Below are 12,019 nucleotides of genomic sequence, written 5' to 3' on the forward strand. Positions count from 1 at the left end.
GTTCAAAGGTTTTTAAGATCTTAGAAAATAGAAAGCTGTTGTAGTGCATGTGACTCGAAGTGAAAAAGCAAACAGGCAGATTGGCTGCTACCCACCGCACAACTAAACAATCAGATGGTGCTGCGGGAGGGCCAATCTGCTTCTGCAGGCAGGGTCACGAGCACAGCAGAGAGTGAGAGAAGTGGGCTGCAGCGAATCAAAACAAACCAGCTTTTGATTTACCAGCCTGGAGAATTAAAAAAAAGACTGATGCCGATTATCGGCAAAATGCCAAATATTGGCCCCAATAATCGGCTCGGACGATAATCGCTCTACCACTACTGAAAATGTGTCTGTTAAACTTTCCTCACACCCTGTGGAAGTCTTGACTGGCTCTCATCTTTAAGATGGCACTCCGTCGCCATTGCGCAGAAAAGCCAAACACTTCAAAAGCTACGAAGAAGTCTGCAGGTCGGAGAACATTTTCTATTCAGGGTCGGGTTCTGCAGAATGCTCTATCTGTGAGAGTGTTAAAATGTTTCAATCCCTCCTAGTTTGCAACACGTCTCTTGCAATACCTCATCACCCGATATCGACATTTTGTCCCGTTTTACTGCTTCTTCTCCACCCTCCTCAGGTGGCGCCTATGCTCTTTCCGTGAAAATGTTTCAATCCCTCCTAGTTTGCAACATGTCTCTTGCAATGCCTCACCACCTGACATGGACATTTTGGCCTGTTTTACTGCGACCCTCGTGAGGAGACGCGACTTGGATAACTTGAATCACGTAAAACGTCATTTTAGAGAATGCACTCGCAGTGGGTAGGACTTAAACGTTTAGATGTTAAATCACATTTGTTGGACTTTGGTCAAAATAGACACCGCACGCCTTCTAAGGCTGGAAGTCGACATCATTTGTGGCTAAAAAGCTTTTTGTCCAGACTGACCCCAAAACAACACGAGAATGGATATTATGAGAAAAGACAATATCATAAATGCATAGGTTTTTTTTTTTCCAAATCAAATGTTCAGTGACATTTCTATGAATACTTGACACTTCTCAAGAGAAACAGGCCTCAGATATTTGTTGTTTTTTGATGACTTGAATCATGTCAGATTATTTCCCTGAACAATAAGACTTTAATTCTTTTTCTTGTCAATTAAAATATTTTTCCAAGTGGCACCCACAAATTCCTTCTTATAGAGTTGATCAATAAAAAAAAAATACTATTGTAATAATCATACTCAAAATAATGATGGCTATAAAAACAATCTGATGTGTCGTTTTGAATATAATAAAGAGATAAACAAGTGCCGTGATGTCATTGAAAAATTTCGAGGGGGGTAACAACTAAATTAACGACAAAAGCAATTTCATTCTTCCGCAACGTGGTCATGTGTAAATTAACAGATAATTCAGTCCGATTGCCATTTGCTGACCTTTGAGCTGCCTCGGAAGACGCGTGTGCATGTGGTCTATATTGAGAGCAACGCATACTAAGACCGTAAACAGGCCCGTCACTGTCCAAAGCCCCGTTGGCGCTGACAGCCAAGTGGGCTACAAATCATGTTACACGACCATTAAAGCCGTACGGTATATATAGCGATGACGTAGGGGAGGCCATTCCGCTCTTATAGAGGTAATAACCTTCAATGTTAATGCAGGTCTAATTATGATGTACAAACTCAGCCACCTCAATTACAGTACAAAGAGGGACTCGCTGCCAGCTCAACGGGCAAGGTCAATCGTCAATGTTGAGGCTGCAATAACAGTTTCCAGTCAAATATTTAACATCAACTGGAAGAGAGATTTTTTTTTTATTTGACTCTATTTGATTTTGTTGAGTGGTCCAGATATATATCTTATGTCGACTAGACATCTATTTAAAAAAAAAAAAAATCTCTTGACGATTTTATTTTGTGCAATCACTTGACGGAATAAAACAAAGTAAATTCAAAACAACTTTTTTTCAGTGTACAGAGAGCAAAAAAGAAGGCACTTAAACACGGATCAGCATTTTCCCTTCATTCATAAAGTCGCAGGGAAAATGAAACAAGTGTTGAATTATTCTTCCACTTCACTGTAAACATCACCGAGCAGCAAGCACAAACTCTAGGCAATAAACTTGACTATTTCTAAGTTGTTGGGTTTTTTTTTTCAAAATTTCAGACGCTCCGGCCTTTAAATTTGAGCAGTACTCTCTTTCAGTCTCATCTCCGTCTGTCCATCCATCCCTTTTCTATTTCGCATTGAGAGTGACAGGAGATTTGAGCCTATCCCAGCTGAGGTTGGGCAAAAGATCCATTCCACCCTGGATTGGTCGCCAGTCATTCACAAGGCACACGTGGAGAAAAACAACCATTCACCTTCCTTGATATTCACACGATCACTCGGTGGCAAGTGAACGCACCCTGCCTGGATATAAGAAAGGCGAGGGAACTACTCAACTATCAGGGACAGTTTTCTCACCATTACAGTAAAAAAAAAGAAAAAATTTAAAAAAAAAAGATGAAATTGAAGTTTTTTTTTTTTTTGGGGGGGATGTGAATGTTGCTGCAAGGTCAAAGCTGTTTCCTCGCCTCTCCTGTGGCCCCCTCTCCTGGCCGCAGGGTCATATAACACAGAGCAGGGAGATTTGGAGAGTTCATTGTTGGGGGAGAACTTGTTTTGAAATTTGACAGCAAGAAAAATGGCTGCAGCGGGTTTACAACTATTTCAAAAATGAGTAAGGTAAGACAAAAAAGTAATATTGAACGCCATGTGAAGTGGTGCACCAAATTCAAAACTTTAGATTACAAAATTTAAAAAAAGATCAAATTTAATGCATCTTTCATTTCCAGACTTGGGCACATGAAATGGTTTCTGTGGAATAAACTGGAATATGTTCTAAGAAGGTGTAGCGTAAAAAAAAAATAAAAACATTACTATCCCTTTTCATCTTGAATTCTTCTAGCATCAGTCCAGGCTGGCAATCATAACTTGCACGATTGTCTCCAATCATTTTAGTGATCCGATGCAGTCTAAGACTAATTTTGCCACTCTCAGAGATATGTCAGCAAATCAGGAGCTACTCGTGTGATCATGCCGACGCTCCGATGGAGAGTTTTCATCCTTACTTGCCTTGTTCAATCAAGGTGGCGGCTGTGTGCTGGAACGCGAGCGTCACATCATCATCATCATCACGACGACAAAGCTTCGTGGCTGAACGTGAGATGATGAGAAATGTGTTGACGTTCTCCGATGCAGTTCAGGGGAGCAACATTCAGCAGAATTGATGAAGTGTTGACTTACATGCACAGCTCTGAATTATTAATCTTTTTTTTTTTTTTTTTTTCAAGGCCTGAGGCCGCCCGGATCAAATCGTTTCAGAGAAACTAAAATGAATGAATGTAAATGTAAATGTCATCATTTTATCATTTTTATTAGACTTCAGTTCCAAACTAATCAATTCAAATTCCAATTGTACAATTCAGTTTCATTTTTCAATGCAATGATTGAAATTAAATAATACAAATTCAGTTTGTTGTTAAAATCAGGGTTTCTTTCAAGTTTAGCAATGCAGTCACATTTGAGTAATTCGAATTCACCTACTGCCGATATTTGTGTGTGCGTGTGCGTGTTATATTGTAGAGCGAGGAGTAACATATCGGCATTGATGTGATGTGAGGCAGCCATTTTGCAAATTAAAAGACACTCACGGGTGGTAATACAAAAGCACCGAGCATCAAAAGTGTGGTGTAAGCAATAACCGTAAAACTAGCACGTCGCTTTCAATGCAATTACGTTCCCACGGTGGATTTCATCTTTCCAGTAATAACAGCACACTGCGGCAATGACTTAATGTCATTCAATGTAGTCGCAATTTGGTTACCGTGCTGAAGTTGTGGAAGAGGCTCAAGCTGTGAGGAGGAGGAGGAGGAGGTGGCGGAGGAGGAGGAGGAGGCGTTTCCATGGGGAACTGCAGGAAGGGCTTCATGTCCAGGTGGGGCTGGATGAACGTTGGGGTCCGCAAGAACGCGGGCATGGTTGCCCCGGCGCGATTTATACCTCCTGCACACAGAAAAGACATCGTATTCAAAGACAGAGTCTCAAATGCGGTGTTTGTCATTTGTGCGTTGATTTCTCAGCGTGTATAGAGTGTACCACAAAGTCAGCAGGGATCACGACTGGATCGGCCAATCGTCAAAGAGGGCAAATGCTCGGTGGGCCGTCGTCTTTTGCTATTTAATTATTTTTGTTATATTTGCTATTTTATAATGATTGATGATTATTGTCCTCTATTTTCCCTCAAGAAACCGGCCCACAATTTAAGGCTGACATGATGACGCGTGGCTCCCAGTGATCGGCATCTCGACTCTTCCCTTCTCGTTAACCTCTGTCAAGGATGATAGTGATGCGGCCCACGCAGCAAAACTCAGCCTTAGCAAGCGCTCGGATTAAGCCTTTTAATATCCGCCGCCGGATTGCGCTGGCATTCAAATTCCCTCCCGCGACTTAAAGCTTTTGCCGCTCTCCTTTTGGGGATTGCTCGGAGCTACGGCATATTCGCTCACTCCGAATCTTGCATGCCTTTTCTCCCGCTTGGCCTGGGAAATATTTTCATCTACCTGCCTCTGCACTGGCAAGATGTAATTTGAGGCTTTTTCGACACCCCTGCGTTTTCGTCAAGCTTTTAAGTCAGCTGAATGAGATCAGAGGAAGTTCAGCGTGGATGATGTTAACTGATGCACTCTGCAAACTTTGGATTAGGGAGAGTGACTTTGTCAAACGGAGTGAACGTGCTGCCAAGTACAGATTGCCTTCTGCTTCACATCTGTCAGCCTTGAGGTGGCGAGGACGGCATCATTGCCTCGACTTGGGCACTTTGAGCACTCAAAACATACACACGTTGACAACATTTCTGCAGATATTTCACACGCTCTTCAGCTCAGTTTAAGGAATGGACTAGAAGTCGAATTGTCCTAAGTGCACGAGCAACAAAAATCATTGAATAGTTTTCTCATGTCTTGAAGAGACATAAATATTTCACAAATTAGTGTTAGTCAAAGAATAAATTCATATTTCCTCATAAATACGTTTATCATTCTCGAATGCTTAATGCTAGCTGTAAAAACTACTGATAAACGTGTGAGAGTAAGAGCTCTTATCATTGTGGATCTTTTTCGAATTCGTAGATGTTAGCGCATCTGTTTGAATAGTGGATCTTTGACGTATTTCACCTCCGAAGAAAAAGAGAGAAGATATCGTCGTATTTGCATAAGAATAGCTCATGACGTGGTAAACGTACTCCAAAACACTTGAGCCTTGGAAGACTGTCGTCTTTGTGAGTGTTTCTAATTTCATAAACATTTATTTTAGGTCAAGTGTCTACTTTATTTTGAATGCAGGTGTCTGGAAATGTGTTATTTCATCAAGCTAACTGCTCGTGTACAGACCTGCACTATATTAATCTACTCAGTTTATTTCTTCTTTGTTGTAGTTACTATATTTATAAATATACCTTACAATTGTTGTCTGTAAGGACAAGAAAACTTCATAAAAGCAGGAAATGTACGCCTTGTCTACGGAGTTTTCTTCATTAGTTGGCTGGCTGTCGAGCCGCACATAGGCATGAGTCGCGAGGACAGCAAACGTCTCATATCGTCCAAGAACATTTGAAGGAGGAAGTCTGATGAGTTGCCAAACAATTCGTCGATTTTTAGATGGAAAAAACGATAACAAATAGAAAGGGGAAGAGAAAAAAAAGTCAACTCCCAGACTTTGCTCCTTGGATGGAGGGCACAGTGTGAAACCTGGAAAAAGACGTAACCACAATAAATATGAAATTGGTATGTAAAGCAAAATGAAACAAATATAATCATTGTAAGCTCTCCTTAGGTAAGGAATACATCTTCACAAATTTGCTCTAAGTAGTGTTGGGTCAGTCTCGAATGATTCGTTCAAAAAGAATGAATCTTTTCAGTGAACGTGAGTGAATGCATCACGTCCTCAAGTGATTCTGTCTTTTCTCCATTCGTTTGAGTTCAGGAACGTGCGTTTTGTCAATCATTGCGAATGTCCAATCAGCAGCCAGTGTCAGATGGAGGAGGGATTTTACTGAACATCCTGCCACGCTGGTGGCGTTCACGGAATCAATGAGGTCATTTCCCATTCACGACCAATTCAGTCAGTAAAAATGATGTCATTTCCTGTTCATGAACGAGTTGGTGAGAGAATGTGATGTTATTTCCCATTCACGAACGATTCAGTGAAAGAAAGGCGTGTTGGGAAGAGGGGCGCGAATGATTTTGTGAATTAATCTTTTGAACGATTATTTTAGATGAACTGATTCTAAAGATTCAGTTCACCTAAAACAACTGTCATGCCCATCAATAACTAAGTAAGTCTTAAAAACTGTGCCCGATTGGCTAAATATGAGCAAGTGGAGCTGTGGGATTTCTTAGCAAATGTCAGAAAAGAAAACAATTTGACCCCATAAAGGTCATCTTGTAAAGTGTCAACAAATCTCATGAGACTTAAGCGCAGTGAGCATGTTGCGCAACGTTCGGCAACACTGAGAGGGTGCACTCTGGTTTTTTGGCAAGTGGGAGGTCTCGGCATTGCGATTGACGGAGGCAGCTCGTCTGCAAGCAATTTAACAAATATTTGGCAATTTGACTGACTTTGTCAACAGTTGAGCCATTCTTTTTTTTTTCACAAAGCTTACATTTATGTCTGTGGCTCCTTGTGTAATTGTATGCAACTATGACTCCGAAGCATCAACACATGTAGATGATTGATATTGCAATAACCGCAGGCGTATTGTCTTAATCCTCTGCAAAGGACGACTAATATCACAGCAGCTTACTGAACGATTGTATTGAAACAATTCTTCTCATTTTATGCAGTTATGCCATTACTCAATGTTTTTTTATTAGGTCCAAAATTATTTATTTTTGCGAAAGCGCAAAGACTCACAACGGTTTCTAGAATGGAGCAGACTTTTGTTCCTTTTTGATATTAAGCCAAGAATGGACAGCCTCGGAAAAGCAATATCACGTTTTGAATAAATGACAAATTAAAGGTCTACTTTCCGTTGCACCGCCATTAAATTATCCATTCGGCAGAATTTGGTGGAAAATGAAGACTTTGCTCGAAGTGTGTGTGTGTGTGATTCCATAAATCAAACCATGGGGCTGCTGTTCTCCAACTTTGTAATTGACCTTATTCATTCACTATCTTTGGGGACCTCCTCCAATTATTAATCACACAAAAATCGCCACAATATTGCATGCACAAGTTTGCTTGCCAGTGGACATCGGATGTCGATTCAACATCAATTTGATGTTGAATCGACATCCGATGCCCACTGGGATGTCGTGTCCTAAAAAGCTCAAACATTTTCTTGCAAAGAATGAAGACATGAAGGCCAACACTGTCGCGTTGTGTAACGTTTTGTAGATTGCTTGCTGCATTTCAAAACGTAATTTGAGGCCTTCTTGACTGACAGGAAATTCATCGACGGATGTAGTTGACAATGAGCCATGAAAAGTTATTTATAGTTTAAGGCTGGCCATTTTTTTTTCTGACAAGGAGAATGCCGCAGCATAGATAAAGCGCGTCAATATGGATGCAAGCAGTAAAGGGGCTAAAATGAGAGAAGAAGCAAATGAGTTCCCCTTTTAGAATCATTTTCCAGCCGGTCTCGATAGACCTTACTGTAGTCTAAATATACGCATACGTACACGCTTATTTCACATAATTCATTTTGGTGCACCTCCTCTTTCTGCATCTCCAACTAGAATGCCAGGTAATTGGATTATATAAGCAACATTGCGTAATATGATTGAGCGTAGGTCAGTTAGAAAGAGAAGCTTATGCAGAAGAATTCTTTTGTGCTTTTCTTTACTGCGCGATTCCAAATATAGGCCAAGAGAGTCTCTTCCCGTCTCCAGATGAGCTAACAGGCCTTGCAGGTTGTGTCGCACAGCCTGCTTGCTCCCCCGCAGGGGGCCGGGTGCATTCGGGGAGAACAATGGGCACAAGGCAAAGTAGGCAAGCAGACGCAGATTTGTTGGTGCTGCTGGCAGCGCTCGAAAAAAGAAGGCGGTGCCAGGAGCTAGCACCTGTCCTCCTGGTGGTGCGAGAAGGTGCGTTCAGGCCGGCACGTGATGTCGCTGCTGGCGTGTCGACAGAAAGGCCCATGAGAATCGAGAGCAACGTCCCCCACCTCGCATTTGCATGATAAAAGCCAGGCAGATAAATATCATTTTGCGCTTTCTTCCAGTTCTTTGCCAAGTCGCAGCTTTAGTGCAGAAGCGTGCAGCGTGCATAATTTATGTTATCAACTGGAGATTTCTGCTGGCTTTGGATCCAACGAAAAGCGGCGCTACAAAATGCATACATTAGTGAGCGTCTCACAAAAAGGATTTGAAGCAGTTGCTTTGGGAACAACTTCACCACAACCGTGCCGTACTTCTTCCAGACAAATTAGCCATACGCCGTTGTGCCCTTAGATACGAGTTGCATGTGTTCCCTGACAACGTTTGGAAAGAAGAAAAGTCAAATCAACGTTCACTATTCAAATGATTGGAAATGATCAACCCAAAAAAAAACAAAAAAACACATGTATATTGTGATGGGACGTATCGTCGTCATCATCATCGATTCATCTGTCGATGATTTTGCTGAAGGATTGAGGAATCGAATTAAAAAAGTTAAAACTTTCATCCCTTTATTTGAATTGGAAATAAATAAAAAAACAAATAAAAATGAATTCTAATCCAGTTACTGGTTTGGTGTGTAACGTCGGAAAATCTGCAAAAATGTTGATCGTTGACATTCCAAATTGTTGCTTGTTGTGAAGTTGCAGAGTTCGTATCCCGAACATTTTTTCCCAAGTCAAAACAAAAAAAAATAAACCGAACGGCGGCTGGTATCTCCAAAAACGTGCAAGTCGGGTCACTCACATGTCAAGACACTCCAGTCTTTAAAAAAAAAAAAATCAATAACATTTTGCTGTATATTCTCATTTGATGCTGTACGTTGGTTAGTAAGTTATGTTTGTTCTCATAACGTACACTTTTCAATCCTCGCCTCCCTCCTCATATGCTCGCTGTGTGCACACCTGTGCCTGGTCCACAGAAAATTGCCAATTTATTACAGTTCGGTACATTGCATGACGGAGGAGGAAAAGGGAAAAAAATGTGGCTCTGCACTATTCCGACTGGCTATCAAATCGCATGCCCTGCAGGTCACATGATCATGGACGCCATTACGGAGCGTTAGATGCAGCAAAAGCATCTCGTGTGCAGTGTTGCAACAGCGTATTTACTATCGCCACAAACAACTTTACACGTATGGTGGATGAGCTGAGCTATAGCCAAGCAAAAGGCAACATTCATCTGATTTACGTGTCTTTTTAAAAAGGTGAAGGACCCCCCCCCCCCCCCCCCCCAACCCCCTATTATCGGTCTCACAGCATCATTTTCAAACTCTCAATCCGACAATCGGATATATTCCGTATTGCTGCCTGAAGAAGGTGAAAAGCCTTTGGCTTGGACGGACTCCAGTTGGAAAGATCCCAACGAGTGGAGTCATGACGACCCTCACGTCCATTCTGAGCTGTCAGCTATCATCAAGTCCAACTTAAATATATTCATGCACTTTGTTGGAGCCAGCACGAGAGCGTTGCATGTTCGGGCCACACCAAAACCTGTGCTCGTAGTTGGAAGTGACCACAAGAGGGTAGTGCTGAGCAGTGCTGAAAATCATCACGAAAGATAGAGAGAGCACTCAGCAAGATGGATCTTTACCATCTTTTCTTAATCCTCGACGCTAATCAACGTTCCCCAGGAAAGTCAACGCAATGCCGGTGGAGAAAGTGATAAAGATCCGTTTGATTTGGTTGCTTGCTGATATGCGTCCGTGTGCGGATTATGCATGCAAGGCCGGAGGCTCAAACATGTTTCATTGCCACAAATGCTATTAGAAGTTGCGTGTAAGTTTTGTGTGCATATTCACAGCGCGCGTGTCAGCGAGGGTGTGTCAAAAAGGTCACGGGGGTGGTGGCGGGGGTGCTTAGTTACGATCTGGCAACCACCGCCTAAATATGAGTCGTAACATGTCCTTATTTAAATATATGGTACACCGTGCAGAGAAGCACTCACACAAACTGAGAAAAAAATGCAGTTAAATTTAATCACTTTTATTTCATCAAGTGGTTGCATAAAAAAAAATTGTCTGGATCCAGATCCATGTTGGAAAATTGAGTAAATTCAACTAAAACTTCTTCCAGTGCAGAAAAACCTGAAAACTCCATTATCCATGCTCACAACGATTTCTCCTAAAAAAAAAAAAACCAAAAAAACATAGGCAACATATTTAATTTGAAAGCAGGTTAAACCTCCAATTTACTTGGAGTATGTAATGAAAGGGTTGATGCAATAGTAATGACACCCTGTTGGGATTAATATGACACTTTCTGGCCCCCCAAAAAATAAAACCTCCCAGAAAGCTCCCACTTTGATCTCTCCTAAATCGCTGAATCGAGGCATGGAGGATTTAATTGCCCGTCTGTGACTTTGGCGTCTTCCAACAACAGATGAAGAGAAGAGAGAGTGGCGCAAAGGAATGATGTCAAAATCATGGAATGACTGCCTGTGACCTGTCTCACCTCACCAAACCGCAATGTCTTGAGCACACACACACACAGACGCAGACACGCATGCACACACATGCGAGCGAGCGAGTGCCGAAGCACGTGAGCCACAGATGCACACCCCTTAATCCTTCAGATAAATCTCTTGCTGGCTCCTGGGCTGCCAGCAAGTGAACCTTTGGAAGTGCTTGGCTTTTGTACTTGTGGCTTGAGGGATTGTGCGGGTGTGTGTGTGTTACCTCTCACGAACACACACACTTGCACGGTGACATGCACATGCATGCACACAGATCTACCGGGTGGCAAATGCAACGGCGCTTGTTTTGTGAATACGCTTCCGTCGTCCCCAGCTTTGCACAAACAAGTGCTTTCCCTCTCAAACGCTTTACTCACGAGTCGCCCAAGCACAGCGAAGGTGGATGCTCGAAAGAATGCGTCTCCGGGCTTTTAGTTGAGTCACAACATGTCACAACACGCGCACAGGATTGATATACTTAATGAAAATATGCCGGAGTTGGCCCGGTCCCATTGCATTCCCTCATGATATTTATCGCCAAAGCATGATAAAAACGCAACGCGTAATCAAGGCTGAACCGCAGACCTGGCAGAAAAATCATTTTGCGGCGCAAAAAGGCTCAGGCATGATGTGTTGCTGTGTTTATGTGGTGCCGGTTTGAGGTCAGTAATGACGGACAAAAAGCTGCCAGGCCTAATGGGAGACGACAGGAACAGAGACTGTCAAGGCAACGCATGCTGTACGAGTGCTGCTCTGTCGACCACAACAATAATATTCACAGAAAAATGGAATATTCATGCACGTTTGTTTTTTGGCCCTCCATACGCAAGTGTCGTTCTTGAACGATTCATTCAAAAAGAATGAATCTTTTCAATGAATGTTAGCAAATGGATCACGTCCTCAAGTGATTTGTTCTTTTCTCATTTCATTTGAACTCAAGAACGCGCATTTCGTCAATCATCGCGAACGACCAATCAGCAGCCGGCATCAGATGGAGGAGGGATTTGACTGAAAATACTTCCACACTATTGCCGTTCATGGAATCAGCGAGTTAATTTCCCGCTCGCCAACGATTCAGTGAGTGACCACGCTCGTTCATTCTCGTTCGTACATTACAGCCGCAACATTTTTAATCAATATAATAATACAAATGCCAATTACTGCAACGGTGAGCACAACTTTTTTTTTTCTTCAACCGAACCCAGGTGGAGGGCTCGTGTCGAATCTGATTTGAGCGATTCTTTTTAATGAACTGATTCTATTGATTCAACAATCAAACTATCATGCCCATCACTGCCATCCGGTAACCTCTCAGAACAACCTTTCGCACAAAAACTCTCTGGATACTTCTTTCAAAAAAAACAAAAAAACAGCTAAGAGCAGAAA

At 42.2% G+C, this 12,019-nt stretch overlaps 1 protein-coding gene across 1 annotated transcript in view; it reads right to left on the minus strand.

Annotated features, from left to right (window-relative positions):
- The window catches only part of znf385a (zinc finger protein 385A), a 61,651-nt gene that overhangs the window by 26,424 nt on the left and 23,208 nt on the right, over positions 1-12,019 (minus strand). The window contains exon 2 of the mRNA XM_088291474.1: positions 3,850-4,028. Coding sequence (XP_088147600.1) covers positions 3,850-4,028 — 179 coding nt within the window. The remainder of the gene's footprint in view (positions 1-3,849; positions 4,029-12,019) is intronic.

This window comes from Idiotropiscis lumnitzeri, chromosome 3 (assembly GCF_059441095.1).
Source record: "Idiotropiscis lumnitzeri isolate Australia: NSW breed Sydney's pygmy pipehorse chromosome 3, RoL_Ilum_1.0, whole genome shotgun sequence".
In the NCBI taxonomy this organism is placed as follows: domain Eukaryota; kingdom Metazoa; phylum Chordata; class Actinopteri; order Syngnathiformes; family Syngnathidae; genus Idiotropiscis; species Idiotropiscis lumnitzeri.